Genomic DNA, 25977 nt, shown 5'->3' with positions numbered 1-25977 from the left:
TGCTGGTAGGTTAATTGACTTCTGGGAAAGCTGGCACTGGTGTGAGTGTGTGCCCTTTGATAGACTGGCATCCTGTACAGGGTTCAATCCTGCCTTGTGTCCAGTGTTTCCTGGGTGTTACTTTGCAGTGTGTGGTCCATGTGCTATGTTCCACACTTCCTGGCTTTAATTGTTCTCCTTCCCCCATTGGTCCATCATTACACCATTGTTTCTGTATTACATCATCTTCAGTCAACTCTTGGCCAACCAGAACGCAGCTTATTCGGTATATAATTTGGAGGTTTTCTGAATGTAGGGGCCTTTTGCTTGACCTCAGTTCTGCTAGGCTTTTGTTTTGCTTTGGCTTCGCTTCTCCGTTTTCGTTCGTTTCTCTTTGTGTGTGTGTGTTTTCGGATAGATCTTGAAGATTCTTTTGTATCCTATTACTTCTGTCTACTCTCATTTTCCCATATTGGCAGTTGTAGTTCACTTGTGTATTTGTGTGAACTTGTGTATAGGGTTAGTTTAGATTGTTGGGTACATTCTGCACACATAGTTGGTCTCTTCTAGTAACACTAGTTTAGGACGGGTGAGTGCCTTTTGTCTAGTATGGTTTTTGGTAGATAGTGAAGGTAAGCTAGGGTGTTAGAAGACGACGAAGACCGAGTCTTTCGGGTTTTGTTTTGGTAGATAGGTCAGCTTTCCCTCACTTTATTAGCCAGCTCCATTTTGTTTGTTATTTTCTTTTCTTTGGAACCGCTCTAGTTCCCTTTCCCTGTGTGTTACTGTGTCCTATTACGAACCTGTCACTTTATTTACTTCAAAATAAATCACTTTTGCACCTAAACTTGTTGTCATGCTTCCTAAGTCCCTCACCAGAAACCACCTGCATCCAAAACCATCCTAAATGTTACACCCCTTTACCCCAAGACACTTGGGGTCATAACACTGGCACAGGCTCTGGGTAACTGTGACCCTGAACAAGAAAATTGTTTATTAAAAGTGATGTTGATGGTGTTCAAATGCTGCACTACCACTTTGTCAATTAGCTGACAGTATAAACATATCCCTGTAATGACAGATAAAGTCAAATTTCTGGGCAAACTTCAGTCTAGATTTATTTGGGAGGGAAGAAAACCTCAGGTAAATCCTACAGCACTCAAAATCTCCCAAATCTACAGTCTTACTTCTGTGCAGCTCACCTTAAAGCTTCAACTACCTGAGTGACAGCTCCCCAGCAAAATGGTAGTCATCTCACTTAAAACATTATTATGTTTTACATCTAATATAACTCAAAGCATTATAAAAATAAATTCTACAATTTAAATACATTAATCACTTAGAAAATAGTTCTATATAAAACTATAAAACTATAGAAAGGTAGTCATTTTGAGGGGTTGAGAGAAATAGCATGGGACCCTGACTTTAAACCGTATAAAACAGACGTTTTAGCAATGGTCATTGAGGGGCATTAGGAAGGTATGGAACAAGACAGAAATCCTGGAAGTACATTCATTCTTGCTGTGTTCATCCTTCTCAAGAATGAGAGAGGCATCGATATCCATCTGTTGAAGTCTTGCTTCACATCAGATGCGTGTGAGTTTCTGATAATGTAGGATCTGATGTGATGTCCCTGATGTGCCTTCTTTTTTTCCTGGCCTGCTGGAACCTGTAGTAGTCTCTTAGTTTAGAATAATGGTCTCTGGACACACCTGAGGGGAAAGCTCTGAACAAGCTGTGCATTGATGTCTGTCGTCATCTGTTTCCCTGGAAACTTATGTTTACGCCTGGAAATCTATAAAGCAGCTTTGTGACAATGCCCAAATAAAACTGAATTGAATTGTGTAGGGAAACAGCCTGCCTGGGAAAGCCTGTACAGATTTATCTTTGTGACACCGCAGGGAAGAATTAATGTGCTATTGCTGATCACCACTAGAGGGCCCTAAATACCAGCAATTACAGCCCTCTAACTTTCTTTCCTGACAGCTCCATGAAAATAATTTTCACTTCTGAACCTCTAATGTCCCTAATTGAGAGACCTGTATTAAATGCTCATTTGATTGACTAAATGGTGCCTCATAGAGCCTCGCTGAAAGCTCCATACCCTGAGGCGCACAATTTTTTCCTCTAACTAGAGAAAAAATGTTTTTTTTTCTCAACCGTGCTTTATGGCTCACTCCTAAAATATTTAAACGATTACCTCACCCACTTATTGATTTTACACCGGCACTTTATCTTCTTTGGAGATATCAGATAGTAAACTATTGGACTGCGCACTCCCCAATACCCCGCATTGTCTCACCTCACTAAAAGGCTGACAACCCACAGTGGGGAGTCTTGTGCGCTACCATTGTTGTCAAGTAGTTTGTGTCTGTTTTGGATCCAGCAGAGTCTGTCTGTTCCTTCTGCAGCCCTGTGTGAATTTATGTAGTTTTAATGTGTGTTTTTGTTGTTTTAGTACAGTATGTGAATATAATGTTAATGTAAACATGTTCAGGTGAAATGCAAGTTATATTGTAGTTCAACCTTGTTACACATGTACTGTGCTCATTGAACTGGAGGGGGTCTGAGACTATGTGTCCCGAGAGTAAAAACCTGGAGAGCAAGTATCATGACAGCACTATGGAAAGATCCGGAGTATATGGATCGACTAGTGAGCTCGGAGTGGGGTGAGTTTAAATTCAATAGACAGGAGGAAAAGGGGAAAGATTATTAGGAAAAGAGAGAAAAAGAAGGGACTAGATTAGGATTGGAAAAATGTCTGGGTAGTTGAACATAGTACGAGGCATTCACATTCATTCTCAAAACACTTGGGCTCTGCGGATCGCAGTGAAGAGGCAGCGGGTTTCTCTCATCAGAGGCTGTGAGTGAACCTGATGATTTACAGCTGAGAACAGTGGACACAGGATACAGATTATTCTTACCAGACCGTTTGATTTATTGTACTCAGGCCTCAATCTATTGTATTGCCTTACGGTGGACAAAACTCTTTTTTCTGAATTTTCCTTTACCATACTGTATTAACAAACCATTTCTTCCAAAAAATTGAAAAACATTTAAGTGAAATCATTACATTTGGGGAATTCATCTCTCCTCTCAACAAGCTCACCAACGATTTTTTTTTTTGGTTTAAGAGACTCAGTGCATTCCTTTTTATAGTATTTTTTTTTTTTTGTTGTTGCTCTAACAGTAAGTTTTATATGTTGTAACTTTCAATAAGCACACTTTAAGGAACCAACACTGTTTACTGTAATTTAAAGAATAGTTTACAACAACTTTGCAAAGGGCAGTACAGTCTCCTTGCTTACAACAAGAATAACAAGAGTTCAGTAGGTGGATAACTAACAGATTTGGTTCCCAGGTCAAATGACCTTGGATCTTCAGGTCAGGATAACCTACAGCTACTACAAAATATGATGTTAAGTTTGAGAAATTTCACAGTGTAACATGGTCTATATGTGTTTTTGAAGTTTCAATTTCAAAAAAAGGTAATTATTTAGAGGTTATTTGTTCATTGTAATATCCTGCACAGTAAAAGATAAAACTTTGTACACAAACGTTGTGAAGTCATCTTGTGATCACTGGTAGAATTACAGCTGAAATTTCTGAAATGTCTAATGTAGTCACAAATTGATGGCTGTTTCCAAATTAGAAGTTTCATTTTTTGCGCAATTGACTGAAGTGGGCCACAACATCGGCTACATCAAGAACCTAGGTGATCCCATGTATTATATACTGTATGAATTTAATGTTATACTTCTGGTTATGGTTACACTTCTATGCTGAGAAACAGGCACACTTTCACTGCTATAGCACCTGCTCCTGTCTGACTCCCATGTTGAGTCTCTTCTCTAACCTTAGTCTGGCCTTCAGCAGCCCTGCTGTTGTGTTGAGGGTGAGTTATGTCAATAAGAAGAGATTTGTACCCAGTGCACTTTCTGCTGGGCCGGGTCCAACTCCTCTTCTACAACAGCAGGATAAACACAGTCTCAGGTGGAGGGTCTGTAGCGGAGAGTGTTTGAGGGGTTGGTGAAGAGCAGGATTTCTCTTGAATTCCTCTAGTAAAACTGTACTCTAGAGTACTCTCACTCTGAGATGGATAATGACATGATGTTGTATATTACTGCTGAGCTGGGTGTTGGAGTGAAGACTTGGGCAGAAAGATGTGGATGAGCTGTGCAGATGTTCAGCTGTGCTCCTGTCTTGTTGTCTACAGGATGGAGAGATGTAAACTAACAGAGAGATGTTGTGAAGATCTGGCCTCTGCTCTGCAGTCTCAACACTCCAGTCTGACAGAACTGTATCTGAGTGACAATAACCTGGGGTATTCAGGAGTGAAACTGCTGTCTGCAGCTCTGAGGGATCCCAACTGTAAATTAACAACACTGTGGTAAGTGAACACTGGTGATTTCTTTGTTTTTTATTGTTTTATGTAGATATTCTGAAACGCACAACATTCACTTTTTCACATGCATCAAAAAGTAACATCTAGGAAGTACAAAACAAGAAAGAAAGAGGGCATCTAGAAAGACAAAAAAACTCCTACGCAACTTTATACAAGTTCTTGTCTCTGGCTTCTTTGTTAATATCTTATTACTGAGAGACTCGACATGCAAACTTTCCCACTTTGCCCATCTTTTTACACATATGTTTATTTTGTTGTTGATTTAGAATTCTGTGGGTAACATTGTCTATGAGATTTCATTCATAGAGTCCTTCTTCATTTGAACACAAGGTCTGTTCAGCTTTAACCAGTTTTTAGTGATTTATTTCATGGCTGCAGTTCTGACAGTTCTAAACAAGTATCTTTCTGCCTCTGAAGGCCGTTCATCTGGTGTTTGTCCCTGTTTGTCTTCAAGACTCTTTCGCCAGTTTATTTTCATACCAAAAATGTTTATGATATGCCTGGTGTTCCATTCTTCCAACAGTTTGTGCTCCTAAATTTATCATATTTGGATTGCAGTTTGTCTTTTTTCCAATATTGAATATGAACTTTTTACTTGTACTCTGTCCATTAATGTGAACTGCTGGATTTATAAAGATTTTAATGGTTTTAAATTCTTCAATTGCTATGGAAGTGCCAACGTCCTTTTTCTCATTTGAATGGTAATATTAACTCTTGCATTCATTCTGTGATTTCATTCTGTGATCAATGTGTTCATCTCTTTAGATTCTCAATTACTTCTTCTCAGCTTTGAATTTTAACCCTGCATTTTAAACCACTCTCTTTCAGACTCTCCCTGGTGCTTTAATCAGTTCCTCTCAACTCAACCCCTGCCTTTTCAATAGCGTCTCTGCTTTCACTTTCTCCTGCCTGCCCTGCTTGCGTCCAGTAGAGCCTGCACCTGGATGCAGTCTCCAGGTTACTGCTTCCATCAGCTCATTGCAGGAGATATCACACTGGGGCCCTGGGTTCAATTCCAGACCTGGGGTGCTATCTGTATGGAGTTTGTATGTTCTCCCCATGTTTGTGTAGTGTTCCAGTTTTCTCCCACAGTCCACAAACATGCTGACAGGTTAATAGACTTCTGGGAAAGCTGTATGAGTATGAGTGTGGTATGAGTGTGTGCTCTTTGATAGACTGGCATCCTGTCCAGGGTTCAATCCTGCCTTGTGTCCAGTGCTTCTTGGGACAGGCTCTGGGTAACTGTGACCTTGAATTGGGTAACTGATTAATAAAAGTGATATTGATGGTGTTCAAATGCCACACTGCCTTCTTTGTCAATTAAGTGATAGTATAAACTTATCCCTGTAATGTCAGATAAAGTCAAATTTCTCTAATTTTATTTGGCAGGGAAGAAAATCTCAGGTAAAACCTACACCACTCAAACTCTCCCAAATCTATCCCTACTCCTCGGCAGCCATATCACTCTGCAATTCACAAATGGCAATCCACTGAAGCTAAGCAGGTGTGAGCCTGGTCAGTGCCTGGATGGGAGACCTTCTGGGAAAAACTAAGGTTGCTGCTGGAAGAGGTGTTAGTGGGGCTAGCGGGGGGTGCTCACCCTGCAGTCCATGTGGGTCCTACTCCCCCAGTATAGTGATGGGGACACTATACTGTAAACAGGCACCGTCCTTCGGATGAGATGTAAAATGGAGGTCCTGACTCTCTGTGGTCATTAAAAATCCCTGGGCGTTTCTCGAAAAGAGTAGGGATGTAACCCTGGTTTCCTGGCCAAATTACCCATTGGCCCTTACCAATCATGGCCTCCTAATAACCCCCATCTATGAATAGGCTTCATTGCACTGCTCTTCTCCCCACTGATAGCTGATGTGTGGTGAGTGTTCTGGTGCACTATGGCTGATGTTGCATCATCCAGGTGGATGCTTCACATTGGTGTTGGTGGAGAGGAGTCCCCATTACCTGTAAAGCGCTTTGAGTGAAGTGTCCAGAAAAGTGCTATATAAGTGTAAGCAATTATTATTATTTATCTACAGTCCTATTTCTGTGGAGCTCAGCTTAAAGCTTCAACTACCTGAGCAACAGCTCCCCAGCAAAATGGTGAAGAGGTATTCATCTCACTTGAAACCTTGTTTTATACTTAATTTAACTCGACGCATTGTGAAAATAAATAATTTAAGCAATTTTAATACAGTAATCGCATAGAAGAAAAAGAGTATTATGAAAAAAATATACTGTAGAAAGGAATAGTCTTTTTGAGAGATTGAGAGAATTAGCATTGGTCCCTGACTTTAAACCACATGAAATAGATGTTTTAGCAGTGGTCATTGAGAGGCATAAGGAAGGTCAAGACAGAAATCCTGGAAGTACATTCAATCTTGTTGTCTCAGTCCTTCCCGAGAGCCAGAGAGGCATCAATTTCCATCTATTGAAGTCTTGCTTCAGCTGATTTTCTACCACCTTTTAGTTACATTTTAATGTTTTCTAGGTTTCTGGGTACTGCAATTTAATCTGCAATAACATTTACTCTTATCCCAGTCCTATCATAAATTGAATGTATTTTTTATCTCCACGGATATAGATTCCCCAATAACATTGCTTCAGAATTTTCTTTGTTTAATTCCTATTCTGAAAAGTTGCTGTAGTCTGTGACTACATCTATGAGAACAGGAAAAGATGTTGAATTTCTGCTGTATATAAAAACATCATCTCTATAAAGAGCCTGATTGTGTGTTCTCCTGCTATATCACCTCCCTCTGTATCCTTCTGTTATCTTATACTCTGAGAGAATAAATCAGTGGTGACAAGCATCTCCTAGCCTTGTTCCCCTCTATGAATTAAAGCTCTCTGATGGAATACGATTATCCTACACTTGTGCTTCTGTTTTTTTTTACATTGCATGTGGCCAATCAATAAAACCATAATGAAAACCCAATTCCCTATAAGTTTCAAATACAAAAAGGCTGTAATACTCTTTTAAGTGCCTTTTCTGTATCCAGACTTTTTTTATAGTTTGAAATTCGCTAACCCTCCTGCAGACTTCTCATGTTGAAGCAAATGAGACCTGTGATTGTTTTCCCCTTCACATGAACTTAGATTCAATTCACTTATACAGATTAATTAATTAATTTTAATAAATTAATTGCTTACACTTAAATAGCACTTTTCTGGACACTCCACTCAAAGCGCTTTACAGGTAATGGGGATCCCTCCACCACCACCAATGTGCAGCCCCACCTGGATGATGCAACGACAGCCATAGTGCGCCAGAACACTAATTTGCCACAACATAATTATACAGATAAGGGATATTCTTAGTCTTTCAAAATAAAAAAATAAATTGAAACAAAATTATGAAAATTTCCATTATTATTATCAGTGAGCTACTGGCAGTGCCACTGTTGACACTGTGTATTAGCTATCTCCTGTAGATCGGGCTGCCAGACTCCTAACACACTGATAACATCACAGTTTATTTGATCTCAATCAGACTGACAAGTATACAAAAGGACACCTCAGCCTTTGAAAAGCTAAGGAAAAGACTTAGCTTTTTGAGATTTCTCAAATAGAAATGTAATATGGAAGTCTAAACACATTACTATACATCACAGATGATAATACTTGCTAAAATTGTATTTCTATGTAGACCGTGAGAGAGAGCCTGGAGAGCTGATCAGTCACTCTTGTAAATCTCCTCCAAAACTTCAAGAATCTTCTCTTTTTCTGTTCTTTCTGATCCTTCCGTGCCACTGTCTTTGTTCTTCCAAGCAATGGAAGTGATAAAGTGTCATGAAATATTTTTTCTTTCTCAATGGAGAGATGCTCTTGGTATCTCCATTGAAGTGAGACAATAGCTAGTCACAGGATTAGACTAAGGACAAGTATGTACAATATAATCTTTATCAGTTTTCAACCTCTGCAAAATCTTAATGGTCAGATTTCACTGAGTTACAGCGAGTTTCACCAGCAACACACAGCCAATCTGTCACAGTTTCTGTCAAACCATGAAAAACTGGAGACACAGCAAAAAGGACAGATGTCTCAGTCATGGGATGAGCTTTTGGAAAATTCATTATTGTTTCATAGGAAGGATGCAGGGTTTTGACATTAGGACAAGTCATTGCTTTTGTTACAATATGTCCACTATAATAAGGACTCAAGTATCTGTTCATTATTCCTGCACCATCAGGAAAATTATCTTATATGTTGTCTGATTAGGATGTAAAACACACTCCTGAAGGTAGAGATTGACTTGTTCCTTATGATATAGGGTTTGTTGTGCTATGTTTTAATTTGGTTGCTAAAACTTGATGAAAGTTACCAGTAGCATCATGTCGTTTCCCATTCCCGTGGACAGCACTGACTCATTAATATGTTCTTTTTCTAAATACTCCTCTCACTACTGTGAAGACATACAGTATTCAGCTGCTGGAATTAGAGGATATGGGAGATCACTTGCATGTGTAATACTTTGTATACCAATTGCAGAATATGTTGTTTATGGTGATGTAAAATTTAACTTTCCAACACTGTCCTGCCGACGTCCTTGACGCAGAATAATTACACTTTTGACTATATATCCTAGCATTATGTTTACATTGTTTATTACTTTCCCACAGTGTGTAGAAGATGTAAAAGATGGATGTTAATAAAATCATCTGGTGTTTTTCACAAATAAACGGGGTGTGTCTGACAGGGAGTCGGAGTTGTCAATAGAGAGTTGTCAATAGACTTGTTGCCTCGGTAACCACAGCTGATAGGAAAGAACAGGTCTGTGACAGGGAAGACAGACTAACGGGTGCAGCTACAAACCGATAAGGGGAAGAAATGTGAGAAGAACAGTCTGGGAGGAGACTGTGAATAGAACAGTGAAAGAACCCCAATGAGGGGAGAGAAAGGAGAGCTTTAGTCTCGAAGGAGAATAAGGAAATCACAGAAGGGACCAGGAAGAGTGAAAATCCTGGAGGGGATTGTGGTGGAGAGCCTACAGAGTTGGAAGGTTGAATCACTTAAAGGGACAGCCGCCTATTTTGGTGTTAGTGATCAGGGCTGTCCAGGAGCCCACTGTGTGAGTGTTTAGTGAGTTTGGAGTCAGTGTGTATGTGCCAGCATCTGAGGTGCCACAGAGGGACCCTCCCCCAGATGATAAGGGGTATCAGGTGAGAGAGTTAGGTCTGTCTGGCTGCAAAGCTCTGGTCAAAAGACAGTGGCTACTGGGCACGGGTTTGAGGTGTACCATCAGCTGTGAATACACAATCTGGGGCATGAGAGTTAGGCACCAAGGAGGTTGTGTATGTTTTTTTGACAGAAAGTGTGTTGAGTCTCAGCAGTGGGATGTGATGAAGAGAGACTCAGGATAGTTAATGTGAGAGGTCTGAGTTTGGGAGTGAGTCTCTGGAGACAGGTGTGTGTGTGTGAGACCCAGCCCAGTGGCGTCAAGTGAAGACGTGAGAGGCTGGAGGCAGACTTGGAAGGACGAGCGCTGACTGGTCATGAGGGGACCAGTGAGTGTCATGTGGGAGCACGAGGCTCCAGATCAGGAGAACAGCAGGAGGCTGCTTTTGGTAATTAGGAGCAGAGGGTGTCATCTCCCTGAAAGGGACCAGCCAGACGGTGTGTGAGAGGTGAAGCTTGTTGAGTCCAGGAATCTGCGATAGAAGGGCTTGGCTCAGTGAGTGATCTACATTATGATTTTAGAGGAGATCAGATAGAGAAGACAGTGGAGTCAGTGAGTTAGAGATTCGGGACCTGAGAGTTTTAGTACAGATCCCTGTGGTACTCCAATAATTACATCACCTCTGTTTGCTTCATGTTATCTCTGCTCTTTTTTTCTATTTTTTAAATATTTCTTAATTGATGCTTCTCTGCCTGTGATTTGAGAATTCCACATAAATGATTAACTTTATTAAAAAATGTTGAAAGTGCAAATACACTGTATGCTTTGTGTGTTCATTACTGCTTTTGCTTGTTCAAATAGCAAACAAGTTGGTTATACAAGAACTATCTTCTCTAAATCCCCATCATTGACCTTTTCATGTATGTGATCCTCTAGTTCAGGGGTGCCCAACCATTTTTGGTTCTCCCAGTCAAGCATGATCTACCAGTGTGAATTTGAAGCTCTGATATGGGAAAACAGACTGTGGACACATCAGTACAATAAGGATATCCATCACTAAAATGACGGCAAATAAAAGCAAGTGACTCATGCTACAGTGAACAAGTAATCTTCCCTATTTTAGAAAAAAGAATATCCTACCTTAATGTGAGCATTGGCACTGAGAAGCTTACTACAGAACACTTGTAATTTTTTTTTAATGTTTAGACTCTGCTGATCATGTTGACATTTTATTTTGTCCCTGCAGCTCAACATTCAGGTTATTCAGCAGTTATTACTTTTTGATCCCTGAATGACTTTTTGTGTTTAGCCAGGATGTGGCACATACAGATGCAGCCATTCAAAGTGCAAGGTACACACCCGTACTGCACGCAACTCACTACGTCATACCAATATACAGTTTACATAATATGTTTATGTTCCTAAATTAATATTGTTTATGACCATCACACGCTTTATGCTTCTCTTCTTTTTATGCTCAGCTACTGAAATTTCCCTTTAGTTTGCCTACTGGCCATGTAGTACACGGCATTGTGGAATAAAAGTTTATTTTAAAGGGAACATAGAGGAACTAGAAACTAGAGAAATCAAGAAAGGCTTTTTTTCAATAGAATTAATAAATGCACATCCTGTCCACTGGGTTATTTAAATCCACATTGAGCAATCTCCAATATGTTCAGAATTTGACAGCCAGAATCCTGTATTGCTTTTAGATGCCACTTTTAAAGGTGCTATATAAAATAAAGTAATATATTTACAGTAATTTAAAGTATACATTTAAAGTAATAATTTAACAGTATATGTAAATGTTTTATGATATATTTTTACATGTCTGTAGATTGTATCTTATATTTAATAATAATAATATAATTGCTGACACTTATATAGCGCTTTTCTAGACACTACACTCAAAGCGCTTTACAGGTAATGGGGACTCCCCTCCACCACCAATGTGCAGCAGCCATAGTGCGCCAGAACGCTCACCACACACCAGCTATCAGTGGGGAGGAGAGCAGAGACATGAAGCCAATTTTTTTATAGATGGGGATTATTAGGAGGCCATGATTGGTAAGGGCCAATGGGAAATTTGGCCAGGACGCCGGGGTTACACCCCTACTCTTTTTGAGAAACGCCCTGGGATTTTTAATGACCACAGAGAGTCAGGACCTTGGTTTTACCTCTCATCCGAAGGACGGCGCCTGTTTTCAGTATAGTGTCTCCATCACTATACTGGGGCATTAGGACCCACATGGACTGCACATGGACTCCACTAACACCACTTCCAGCAGCAACCTTAGTTTTTCCCAGGAGGTCTCCCATCCAGGTACTGACCAGACTCACACCTGCTTATCTTCAGTGGGTTGCCAGTTGTGAGTTGCAGGGTGATATGGCTGCTGGCCATAATTTAGTTTGTTTTATTTCATGTTAATTTTATAAAGGAGAGTGTAATAGAGAGACCCCATTACCCCCATCTTGATTAAAATCGCAAACGTGTGTTTCATAAAATACGTTTATTTTTCACAATCTGACAATGCAAGACAGAATTCAAATTCACTGCGCCAACGGCCTTACAGATCAGCAAATCAAGGAAGAAAACAATTATCACGCCCGGCTTTTCAATGGAATTGCTTTAACTTGCTAATGCATCTAACACATTTCCTGGCATATTGTGTTGTCTGTGTTCTAAAAAGATTAGTGTTTCTTCCCAAGTATTAGTTAATCAGTATAGTACACGTTTATCTGTACCACATGTCGGTACAGACAACTTACTGCCCTATAGCTTTGGTAAGGAGACGGACTATGGTCAAAATCACAAAGACTCTCTCACACCAAAAATTAAGATGAAAAGAAACGGGAAATCAACACGATACATTGTACAGCATCTGGCTGTACGCGGCTACCCACCTGTATTAAACTATGCCTACGTCTGCGAAACACCTGATCATCTACTCTAAAGATTTCAGTGCTTTGTGTATATTCTAATCGCAGTGGGGGCAGGGTGTGTGGGGACAGGTTTATGCTGAAATTGAACTGGTGATCTGTATTCTTCACACCTGAAACATTTTCTCTGAAAGCACTTTCTTCCCAGTTTAGCTGGTCTTTTGCTGCCTACGCATGCTTACACAGCTCCCTAGGTAAATTATCATACTTGACTGAGAAAGCTTTAGAGAACTTAACATTTTTATTATCAACAAATTGTAAATACAACGTTTACATTGGCGTTATTAATTCTCAGCTCAAAATGAAACGATTTGAGTTTGTAATGTAGGGCGCTCTGAACGAGTTAAACTTTGATGCAGGAAAAATGTATTTCCCAGAAGCTATACTGATTCTCTCCGATGCAGTGCAGTTAAAAAATATATCTCTGATGCTGTTCCAAAATTAATATCATTTATGACCATCAGACGCTTTATGCTCCTTTTTTTTTTTCAATGGATTGAACAGGAAGAGGCATTTCATGATGTACTTTTCACTGATGAAACAACAGTGGCCCTAGAACAGTTTTCAACCATGTTGTTTTATAAAAAGGGGAGATATGTGAACAAGCCAAAGTCAAAACATCCACTGAAGAGCCAAAACATCCATTTTATTAATTGTTCTTCCTAAGATTGCTGAGCCGGGGGGGGAATCTTCCGTGTCGCATTAACATTGTTATGCTTTTTTTTACAAGTGTAAAAAGAGGCGATACACAACATGTCTCCTCTATAACTCTTCAGTTTTCAGTGAAATTCCGCCAGAGCCCACAACATTGTCCTATAATACTCTTCTTGTGTCTAATTTTTAGTTAAGCAGGATTTGAGCTACAGAACATTACAAAAATCGGAATCCATTTTTTTTCTCTCACCCGCTGCGATTCAGGTGTTAACAAAACAAGTTTAAAAAAAGTGGAATACAGTAATACTACCAGCTATATGGATACATATATTTAGATTCTTAAGTTAATATCATTATTAATTTCTTTAGGTACATGATTCCATATTGCAAATTGCTGGTGTTATATCCTAGAAGACACAGACCAGCGCCACAGCGAAAAAGAAAATCCCGGATGAGCTAGGGATTGGACAGTTTTTCAGTGCTTGTACAATCGATGGAAATGTTCAAATAAATGTGCTAAAGAAATAAACAAAAAACAAGGAACGTAAACAGCTTGATTTTCGTGTTAAATAAATTTTTTAAAAAAAAATTAATTCTAAACAGCAATCGCATATTTGGGGACCGTTTAATAAAAGCAATAAGGCACTCAAGGCCTGTGCTATATCGTGGATATAGTTACAGTTAAAAGGCTTGCCGGCCCTCTGCATCGCGTCGGGCCTAATAACACCTTTTAACTGTGACTATATCCATGATATAGCATGGCCTCTCGTGCCTTATTGCTTAAATAATTAGATTCTGAAAAGTATGAGTTTCTTTTACTGTGATAACGAGCTTAAGTATTAATGGTAATCACTAAACTCACTTTGAACGCTTTGTGATATTTAGAAAGACCAAAAAATTCAATATTGTGTTGATAATATTTAGTCAGTTATAATATCAGTAGCAGTTGGAAATTATTCGTTGTTATTAATAAACGACTTAGCTTCGAACATGTTGTAATATTTAGAAATATAAAGTCAGTCACTTAAACCATCATGCCACAGACACAGGTATGCACCAAACACTGAAACAGAAGTACACATATCAATGGAAAGTTTTTTACTACTGTTTGTGCAACAGTACATGAATATAATTATATTGTTATTAATTTCTTTAGATATGCGATTCCATATTGTATTTCGTTTACAAAGACGGTTACAAAAAATGTGGAGCAGCTCAAATGCTGTACAGGAGAGGTTAAGCTTTATTAGCTCCACCTGCCGCTTTCACAAGGTGATTCCAGATACTATTAACATAATCTAATTTGCATACGGTATACTGCGGAATACTGCGACATACAGCAACACGCCCACAGGGTTGTACTGCAGCATACCCCGCTTGTTTTGAATGGCTGCATCTGTACAGAATGATGCAATGATTGCTGCTTTCCCTCTTGTATTAGGCCTTGTGAAGACTGACTGCTGCTAGTTAAGAGTTTAATTTTTCCACTTTTTTTTTCGTTAACTCACTTTTAGCGGGAAAGTCCACATCTTACGTTTTATGTGCAGTTTTCAAGTGTTGTTTTTCGCACAGACGCTAGCATTGTAGATTTGAATGCAAAAAAAATGCTCCCATTCATTGTGTTAACGGTGTGTTTTCTGCCTCTTTGTTTCACCATTTTCGTTTTACAACGTCACAGCCTCGGGAAAAGTGTTTCATTGGTTAGTTAGAATGTAGAGAATGGGGGTTATGAAAATGGTTAAAATTAGCAATTGACCAAGCAGTTTAGTCAATCAGTGAAATAATTACTCATGACCCCCCAACTTGTAAGTGATTTTCTAGCCATATACCCGAGCGGCTGGTATAATTAGAGGCACATTAGTTATTTGTTCTCTGGTACAGCTTTGTTAAGAGGAGTAATAAACCAGGCGCACTTGGTTAAAACAAATATTTATTATAAAGACAAAACGCAAACTATACTACACAACATACAACACAGAAGTTACTTAATATACAGTATTTACAAACAAGGCATTTCAGAGGCCTAACATTATGGTCATCCAGAAAACCCCAGACTGTTACTATGCATTAAGACCGGTGTCATGAGTGATACTGTGATATGCTACCATGAGCTTGAAGCAGGAAAGACTTTTGCTGCCCACTCTGAGTGGCTCCAACTCTGTAGTCTGTGCCCCATCTTACAAGACATACAGTAATGTAAAGTAAAGGCTTTACATTACATTACTGGTCTTGGTATTTTAATGAATTCCATTTCTCCCTAAACATTTTAAGCATCAAAGTTCTACATGTGGTTATTTTGGAAACGTTTTTACGTGCTCCTTGCTCCTTCTGACCATGTTACTGTATGTTTATAGAGTGTACAGTACTTTGTGAGAAAAGTGATAGTTTTAAGCTATTCTGCAAATGCGCTCGATACCGGAGTAAACAGAAGCATACTTTTAGAATTTGATTAATAGGGAATATAATATGGAATCGCATATCTAAAGAAATTAATAATTGTATAATTACAGTATATTCATGTACTGTAGCACAAACAGTAGAATATACACATCTATTGATATGTGTACAGCTGTTTCACTGCTTGTCATGTGATGGTATCAGTAGCGTGATGGTTTAAGTGCCCGACTTATAAGCGAGAGGTCGGGTGTTCAAATCCAGCTATTGCCACGGGTTTTTTTTTTGAACAAACATTTCCTTGAAAAACTAAAATAGCAATATTATGGGCACTCTATTGACTTTTTTATATTTCTCAATATCACAACATGTTCGAATCTAAGTCATTTATTAATAACAACGGATAGTTTCAAGCTGTTACTGATATCATTATCATCAATATGTGAAAAAAGTTAATCCTGTTTTTTTATGGTCTGTAGCTCAAGTCCTGCTTAACTAAAAATTAGACACAAGAAGAGTCTTATTGGACAATGCTGTGAGGCTAAAGAAATCAATAACGATATTAATTCAAAGATCTAAATATATATATAACGCATACGTCTGACATTAGAGGGTGTGTTTGCTCGCCTGCACTGTGACGTCGCCGTCTTTCCCTCTGAATTTCAAGCATGGACCACTACCGTGTGGATCCCTTTAGATCTCCCCTCAGATTTAAAAGGTTATTAATAATATCTTCAGTGTCGCATTAACATTGGGATGTTAGAGAATAGCGATTACAAATATTAAAATCATACTTGCTTTATACTGTCCAACTGAACAATCTTGCTTTTATAAAATAGACCGCCTTGTTTAATGTGTACAATGCTGTAATACAGTTTAAAATCATTAAAAGTCTAAACTGTATCAACTTGAATTCTTATCTCTTTTAATATAACTATCAAGTGGTATTAAATAAATACAGCTTTTTAGTATAGATTACACTTTTCTAAAATGTATTTAAAAAATAAAAACAATTACAATCTAATTTTTCCACGTTTGATTCCAAGAAAAATAAATCTAAACGGGGAGAAAGCTACTCTGAAAGTTTATTAAGATACTTAGAAGACAAAGACAATGATTTACGTTGCATTTGTCAGATTGTGAATCAATAAAGACATTTAATTAAACACGTGTTTGTGATTTAAATCAAAAAGGGGGTGACGGGGACTTGCAGTGCATCAGCATACTGTAGATGGGAAAGCCAGAGCCACTGCTCACCCGCTTTAGAAATTTTTTATGGTAAAATGCTGACCCTTCTATTTACCAAGGGAATTAACTTCGGTCATTATTACCGCTGTATACATACCTCCTAACACTAATGCTAAGGAAGCAGTCAAAACGCTATCCAAAGCTATTAGTAAAAAAGAATCAGCACACGCTGATGGTGTTTTAATTATTGCAGGCGATTTTAATCAGGGAAATCCTGCCTAGCTCCCACCAACACATTGACTGCCCCACCAGAGTAAACAACACACTAGACCATGTTTATACTAACGTACCCGGTGCTTACAAAGCAGTACCTCACCCCCCTCTTGGACAATCTGACCACATTGTTCCTACTCCCAGCCTACAGACAACTTCTCATACGCACCAAGGCATCAGTTATAACTGTAAAAACATGGACCAAAGAGGCAGAATCAATGCTTCAGGATTGTTTTGAGTGCACAGACTGGAGTGTGTTCAAAGATGCAGCCTCCCACAGATCTGACACTGACATGTACAGATGCAGCCATTCAAAACAAGCGGGCGATACCGCATTATTTTGTGGTGCGCTTGACGCGGTGTACTGCAAGTTACGGTATTAATACCGTAAATTCTCGCATAGTTCCGCATAATACCATGTGGTACCGCAAGTAAAATAATAGTATCCGGAATTTCCGCAAGGTGGAGCTAATAAAGCTCAACCTCTCATGTTTGAGCTGTCGCCATCAAAGTCTTTACCGAAGATATTACTAATGGTATTTATAATTAATTACCTTGGACAAGCTGTAAACTCAAAGTATTGCCCTGGTCCACATTCCTTTTTTCATTGACCGTCTTTGTAAAAGTAACACCACAGCATTTCGTTGATCCAATCACGCATTTGTTTCCAATCACGCAAAGTACAGTAATTTTTGAGAATCTCTGATTCACCATGCCTTTCACATGCTCATAAAAGATATTGATTTAGGAACATAAACATATTGCTGTATGCAAAACTGTACTGTATACAGTATGTATATTTATATTTAATGTCTTTACTGTGCCTGTTTAAGTATTGAATATTTATATAAAAATTTTACCACTGAAGGGAAATCTTAGTGCCTGAGCATAAAAAGAATAGAAGCATAACGCGTGTGAAGGCCATAAACGATATTAATTTTGGAACATAAACAAACAGTATTACAGTATATGGCTGATCTCAGTACTTTAAAGATATTGATATTGATTTAGGAACATAAACATATTGCTGTATGCAAAACTGTACTGTATACAGTATGTATATTTATATTTAATGTCTTTACTGTGCCTGTTTAAGTATTGAATATTTATATAAAAATTTTACCACTGAAGGGAAATCTTAGTGCCTGAGCATAAAAAGAATAGAAGCATAACGCGTGTGAAGGCCATAAACGATATTAATTTTGGAACATAAACATACAGTATTACAGTATATGGCTGATCTCAGTACTTTAAAGAAAAAATACACACCAGTATTCCATTTAACTAACATGTGAAATAACATGTGTATAAAAAGTGATAGTTTTAATCTTTTCTGTGAATACACTCGATACGGGAGTCAACAAGCATACTTTTAGAATTTGATTAATAGGGAATATAATATGGAATCACGTCACTAAAGAAATTAATAACGATATAATTATATACACAAGAATAGTATACGCTGTACAATGTCTGTTGATACTGTTTGTGTAGGGCTGTTTCACCACTTCTCATGTGACCTTGTGGGTGGTACTGTGGTCTAGGTGCCCGACTAGATTTGTTCAAATCCAGCCAGCGCTGTGACTTTTATTTTAACAAACATTTCTTTGAAAAAATAGAATAGCAATATTATGGACAATTAATTGACAATAAATATAGAAAAGCACATATTAAATTTGGGAAATTTGGTTTCTGTCAAAGCGATCTGTCAAAGAGCAATGAAACCTATTACTTGATTCTTATGGACTCATTCTTACGCCTGGTCCTGCCAGGGCTTAAAAAAAAAACATGCAATCGCGTATCTAAAGAAATAACAGTATACTGTAACTATGTTCATGCACAAACACAAACCCATAAATAAGGCTGGTACTGTTTAGACTTTTAATTATTTTAAACTGTATTACAGCAGCACAATGCACAATGCAACGTAAATCGCTACCTTGATCTTTTGCAGCTGTTTCACTGTTTTAAACGAATAAGAAATTAGATTGCTCATAAATCTAATCACTTATTCTGCATAAACACAGCGTAATTGCTCTCTGAAAATGCTCTTTTTCGTGTTCGTTTTGAAGACCTTGATCGAAACTGATTTAAGATGTCAGAACGGATTTATTTTCTGTGTATTTCTGTGTGCGCGTTTCCTACATTGCTTCGTTTGTCGATATTTTAACTTTATATTTAGGCTCAGAATTTCAACTTTAAATCGTACACTAATTATTAGCAGTAAATACTTGTGTTTTGCTCCCTCTTACCACAAAAATATATATATATAGTAGCTGGAATGAACTTTTTTTCGTACGTGTCTCTACCTACTGCGACTCGAATACGGAATGGTTAAAGATGGCGACAGGTCAGGCACCCAGAGGTCGGGGGTGCGTCTTTCCGCCTCCATAACTAAAATGCCAAATAGGAGTTGCGCAGCATGGTTTTTAATCACTCTCTGCGGGAGTGCTGGCTGTGACAAATTAAACCGGTTTCACAGGTATTTTCAAAGTAGAAGGGGGCGAGTCTTCTAGTGATTGCAGATCAGATCAGATTCCCTTCTCCCCACAGAAAGATAGACAAATGTTTTCACTGCTTATTAGTCGCTATTCACCGCGCAGCGAGCAGCTCCAATTTCAGGCATAAGCAATAAATACTGTATATTTATCTGAAAAGCTGTACAACACAAGAATTTCGTTACCCTAGGAGGTTTCGTGAAAAAGCTACAGGCGAGCCAATTGCAATCGTTTTTATTTTTAAACACATTTTAACAAAGTCATGTACCATAAAAGTATGGTAATTAAAAACCATTAATACTTTCGCTTTGGTTTAAATAAAGTCGATGTTTTCTCTTTTGGCTAGACTTGACTATTTAGCCATGAGATATACAATAGATTGTCATTAAACAACCCTGTGTTTATTAATCTTCCTTGTTATGCACAGTGGGAATGATAATATAATGAGAATTAATTTAATCACAGAGTGCTCACAAGCTGATTCTCTCCAGACACAGCTGTATGAGCTCCACCAGTCAGGACAGGAGGCTCTACTGTACACAGAGAGGGGCGGGAGGGGAGAACAAGCTGCCCAGCCGTGTGGTTGAGCTGATACCCTGGATTCTCTCCAGACACAGCTGTATGAGCTCCAGCAGCCAGGACAGGAGGCTCTACTTACACAGAGAGGGGCGGGAGGGGGGAACAAGCTGTCCAGCCATGTGGAATGCTACAGAACCCTAAACAGACAATACACACTTTGACCAAGATATCCAGACACAGCTGGATGAGTTCCACCAGTCAAGACAGGCAAATAAGATTCACTCTACAGACATTCACAACAGCGACATATCATAAAACATTTGCACATATTGTTAAATTATTACTTGTTTTTCAGGAAGTTAAAAAACACTTGAATTACTTATCCAGTCTCTCTAAATAAAATTATTTTTCAAGCAATGTAACTAACGTCAGGCAATGTGTTTTTTTTAATCTAACATTGACAGCCACATCTTAAATCTTGTCAGTCAGCTCTTTTTTCTCTATTTGAATTGTGGTGATTCAAATAACTTGGGATAACAAGTGGTCTCAAAGTCACCGAGCTCACAGAGCTTCAACAACAGATGACAACTTCCTTAGTCCTTCCTTAGTCTTCCTAAAATTGTTAGACGGGGTGGGGGGCACTTGGGAATGTGAGTTATGCAAGTTAGATTATGAATGAATAAAAACATTTTATTAAAAACACGTTTGCGTTTGTTTGGGAGCTATATTATGTATTTTTCATATATAAGATATAATGATGTGTTCCTGCTTACACATTGCACGACTTTAAAAGCTATAAAAACAGGTTTTGTGTCTTTTTCACATTATCTTGGGAGCCTTGTTTTGTCAAAGAACCAGAGATCATCTCGCTTTCAAAGGACAGCACAGACTTTCAAAAGTCCGCAAATGTATTAACAAGGGTTAATTGCACTATGGACCGCACATAGAAATGTAAAATAGTCTTCTTTAGGTGTGAGGGCAGGAGTGGATCGCAGCAGGCATACACAGCAAATAACAAGGAAACAAAGAACAGGGCAGGTGAGATGAGTATCCAAACAGTGAGTGATCAGAAAAAGGAAACAATTGTTACGCCCGGCTTTTCGGCGCAATTTTTTTTTAACTTGCTAATGTTATGGAGGCGGAAAGACGCACCCCCCACCTCTGGGTGCCTGACTTTTCGCCATCTTTAACCATTCCATGCTCGAGTAGCAGTAGGTAGAGACACGTTTTCAACTATGTCATTTTGTAAAAAGGGGAGATATATGGACAAGCCAAAGCCCAAACATCCACTGAAGGTTCACGTCTGGGGGGGTATATCTAGAAGAGGCCCGGGACCACTTCTTATTTTCAAAGGAATTATGGATCGTGAATTCTTCGAGGAAGTCGTGGTGAAACAGCATGCCACCCCATATATCAGGGAGCACTTTGGATCAAGGCACTGTCTCTTTCAAGACAACGATCCGAAACACACAGCAGCAAGGGCGAGGCTTATAGCAGAAGGAGTGAACTGGGTGAAAACTCCAGCCGAATCCCCAGATTTAAATCCGATAGAGATGGTTTGGCATTCGCTGAAAGACTATGTTCAGAAAACTGCTAAACCCAGCACAAAGCAAGAACTGATCAATGCGATCTACAAATTATGGGAGGAAGAACTGACCGAACAAAATTGCAACAATTTTATTAACAGGCTGTTTCGTATTCTTCCTAAGATTGTTGAGTGGGGCGGGGGGCATTCGGGAATGTGAGTTTAATTAAGAATGAATAAAAGCATTTTATTAAAAACGCGTTTGCGTTTGTCTGGGTGCTGACAAAGTAAAAAACAATTACTTTTTGACGATGAAAAACTGTGTGTGTCTCTCTCTCTCCCTGCTGGCGTTTGTAATCGTTTTTATTTTTAAATACATTTTAGCAAAGTCATGTACCATAAAAGTATGATAATTAAAAACCATTAATACATTTGCTGGACAGAGAGGTGAACATTATTACGCAGAAGACAAAGGTAGCGATTTACGTTGCATTGTGCATTGTGCTGCTGTAATACAGTTTAAAATAATTAAAAGTCTAAGTCAGCTTTATTTATGGGTTGTAATTTAAAAAAAGTCAAAAACCGCACTCAAAATGCAATTTAGAGCTTTCTGGCAAGAGGAGACACCCAAACTAATACTGTAACATACTGTTTGTGCATGAACATACTTATACTGTTATTTCTTTAGATACGCGATTGCATGTTTTTTTTTTTTAAATCCGTGGTGGAACCGGGCGTCCATAAGAATCAAGTAATAGGTTTCATTGCGCTTTGACAGATCGTCTTTAAATCAATTGCTGATTGATTTGAAAAAATGACTTAAATTCAAACATGTTGTAATATTTAGAAATATAAAAAGTCAATTAATTGTCCATAACATTGCTATTTTTTTTTAAAGAAATGTTTGTTAAAAGAAAAGTCATGGCTCCAGCTAGAGAACACCCAACCTGTGGTTTATGAGTCAGGCACCTAGACCACAGTACCACCCACAAGGTCACATAAGGAATGGTGAAACAGCCCTACACAAACAGTATCAACAGACATTGTACAGCGTGTACTATTGTGTTGTAGTACATTAATATCATTATATTGTTATTAATTTCTTTAGATACGCGATTACATATTATATTTCCTATTAATCAAATTCTAAAAGTATGCTTGTTGGCTCCGGTATCGAGCGTATACACAGAAAAGCTTAAAACTACCACTTTTTATACACGTTATTTCACATGTTAGTTAAAGACTTTGATGCTTAAAATGTTTAGGGAGAAATGGAATACTGGTGTGTATTTTTTCTTTAAAGTACTGAGACCAGCCATATACTGTAATACTGTATGTTTATGTTCCAAAATTAATATTGTTTATGGCCTTCGCACGCGTTATGCTCCTATTCTTTTTATGCTCAGCTACTAAGATTTCCCTTCAGTGGTAAAATTCCATATAAATATTCAATACTAAAACGGGCACAGTAAAGACATTTAAATCTTTCTACAACCGACCAACGCACCACGAGTGCCCCTGTCAGTCAACCAATCACGATGGCGTAGCCAATTACCAGCGGTACGTGTCTGTGCCGCGCACTTTGAATGGCTGCATCTGTACCAATAGAAAATAAATGGGTTTTGACATCGTAAATCAGTATCGATCAAGGTCTCCAAAACAAACAAGAAAAATAGCATTTTCAGAGAGCAATTACTTTGTGTTATATAGAATATAGAGTAAGTTAGTGGTTCTCAAACATTTTGGACCAAGTACCACCCCTGATCAAACCAAAGCATCCAACTACCACCTACTTTAACTACTAAGTCTTCTTCTCATAGGAACCACAGAAAATCTCAGTGACCAACATGAGCACGCATGCGCGCACACACTCACATACACATACAGTGGTGTGAAAAAGTGTTTGCCCCCTTCCTGATTTCTTTTTTTTTTGCATGTTTGTCACACTGAAATGTTTCAGATCATCAAATAAATTGAAATATTAGACAAAGATAACACAAGTAAACAGAAAATGCAGTTTTTAAATGAAGGTTTTTATTATTAAGGGAAAAAAACCTACATGGCCCTGTGTGAAAAAGTGATTGCCCACCCTGTTAAAATATAAATCAACTGTGGTTTATCACATCTTTGGAAAGCTGAGTTCAATTTCTCTAGCCACACCCAGGCCTGATTACTGCCACACCTGTTCTCAATCAAGAAATCACTTAAATAGGACCTGCCTGACAAAGTGAAGTAGACCAAAAGATCCTCAAAAGCTAGACATCATGCTGTGATCCAAAGAAATTCAGGAACAAATGAGAAACAGAGTAATTGAGATTTATCAGTCTGGGAAAGGTTATAAAGCCATTTCTAAAGCTTTGGGACTCCAGCGAACCACAGTGAGAGCCATTATCCACAAATGGCGAAAACATGGAACAGTGGTGAACCATCCCAGGAGTGGCCGGCCGACCAAAATTACCCCAAGAGCGCAGCGACGACTCATCCAAGAGGTCAGAAAAAAACCCACAACAACATCCAAAGAACTGCAAGCTTCACTTGCCTCAGTTAAGGTCAGTGTTCATGACTCCACCATAAGAAAGAGACTGGGCAAAAATGGCCTGCATGGCAGAGTTCCAAGACGAAAATCACTGCTGAGCAAAAAGAACATAAAGGTTCGTCTCAGTTTTGCCAGAAAACATCTTGATGATCCCCAAGACCTTCGGGAAAATACTCTGTGGACTGACGAGACAAAAGTTGAACTTTTTGGAAGGTGTGTGTTCCATTTCATCTGGCATAAAAGTAACACAGCATTTCAGAAAAGGAACATCATACCAACAGTAAAATATGGTGGTGGTAGTGTGATGTTCTGGGGCTGTTTTGCTGCTTCAGGACCTGGAAGACTTGCTGTGGTAAATGGAACCATGAATTCTACTGTCTACCAAAAAATCCTGAAGGAGAATGTCCGGCCATCTGTTCGTGACCTCAAGCTGAAGTGCACTTGGGTTCTGCAGCAGGACAATGATGAATGGTTTAAGAAAAACAAAATGAAGACTTTGGAGTGGCCTAGTCAAAGTCCTGACCTGAATCCGATTGAGATGTTGTGGCATGACCTTAAAAAAGCGGTTAAGGCTCGAAAACCCTCCAATGTGGCTGAATTACAACAATTCTGCAAAGATGAGTGGGCCAAAATTCCTCCACAGCGCTGTAAAAGACTCATTGCCAGTTATCGCAAACGCTTGATTGCAGTTGTTGCTGCTAAGGGTGGCCCAACCAGTTATTAGGTTTAGGGGGCAATCACTTTTTCACACAGGGTCATGTAGGTTTGGATTTTTTTTCCCTTAATAATAAAAACCTTCATTTAAAAACTGCATTTTGTGTTTACTTGTGTTATCTTTGTCTAATATTTCAATTTGTTTAATGATCTGAAACATTTCAGTGTGACAAACATGCAAAAAAATAAGAAATCAGGAAGGGGGCAAACACTTTTTCACAACACTGTATAATAAAAATAGCACTGAGCACTTACCATTTCAGTGAGAGGGATGAGCCTGTTTAGTGGAGCAAAGCAGATGTGAATTCCTTGGTTGAGCCTTGATACAATTCACAACTTTGACAGCAGAGTCTAACAGTTTTTAAATCCTCTGGCATTTGCTTGACAGCCAAGGCCTCGCAGTGGATGCTGCAGTGCGTCCACTTCATATCTGGAGCACTCTCTCTCTCTAATTTGTGCAACTAACCGCTGTGTCTGCCTGTCATCACTCTAGTACCGTCTGTACAAACTCCGATGCATTTTTTCCAGTCGATGCCATTCTCTTCGATAAATTCATTCAGAAGCTAAAATATGTGCTCTCCTGTAGTTTTTGGTGGTAGCGGCTTACGGAACAGAAAGTACTCATGGGACGTGCCTTAAAAATCATATCTAACGTAAACGAGCAAATTGGCCAAATCAATGGCATCTACAGACTCATCTAATTGCATTGAAAAGCATTTGCTCATCTTAATGAGCTCTATCAGCATACTTTTGACATCATCTGCCATATCAATAATTCTACGAGTGACAGTGTCATTCGAAAGGGGCAGCAGGTCGAGCTGTTTAGCAGCTTTATCTTGTAGGGAAAAACCGGTTCAGGGACGCCAAATATGTAATCATAGTGGCTCTCTGAAGGCACCAGTTCTGTAGGGTTTGGGCATTTACTCAGACAATTATTAATTGTAGCAGTAAATCACAAAGTTGATTCTTTTGATGGCTTTAGAATCCAACCACGCGACATAACTCAAACAACGCACACACACAGGTACTAATACATGAGGATACATTTATTAATACATAGAATATGCATATAAACCTAACAGATCTTATTGAGAGGGTTATCAGAATACAAAAGGTATATATTCAATCAGTTACGAAGAGTTACACATCAAGAGGACATACGTTCAGTATATCATTCATTTAGACCGTTTCGCAAATGAACTTGGTTATAACTTCTACATTAGATACTCAAAACAAGTA

General features: G+C 38.7%; 1 protein-coding gene across 1 annotated transcript in view; it reads left to right on the top strand.

Moving 5' to 3' along the window:
* The first annotated feature begins 2553 nt into the window (after positions 1 to 2553).
* LOC148815874 (uncharacterized) overlaps positions 2554 to 25977 on the top strand; it is a 63776-nt gene continuing 40352 nt past the window's right edge. Inside the window, exons 1-2 of the mRNA XM_088904720.1 lie at positions 2554 to 2648; positions 4196 to 4369. Of these exons, the coding sequence (XP_088760846.1) occupies positions 2554 to 2648; positions 4196 to 4369 (269 nt within the window). The remainder of the gene's footprint in view (positions 2649 to 4195; positions 4370 to 25977) is intronic.

The sequence above is a fragment of the Atractosteus spatula genome, chromosome 24, assembly GCF_055471065.1.
Source record: "Atractosteus spatula isolate fAtrSpa1 chromosome 24, fAtrSpa1.hap1, whole genome shotgun sequence".
NCBI classification, from domain to species: Eukaryota; Metazoa; Chordata; class Actinopteri; order Semionotiformes; family Lepisosteidae; genus Atractosteus; species Atractosteus spatula.
The sequence above is the reverse complement of the archived record's forward strand: the minus strand, read 5'-3'. Positions and strand labels throughout refer to the sequence as shown.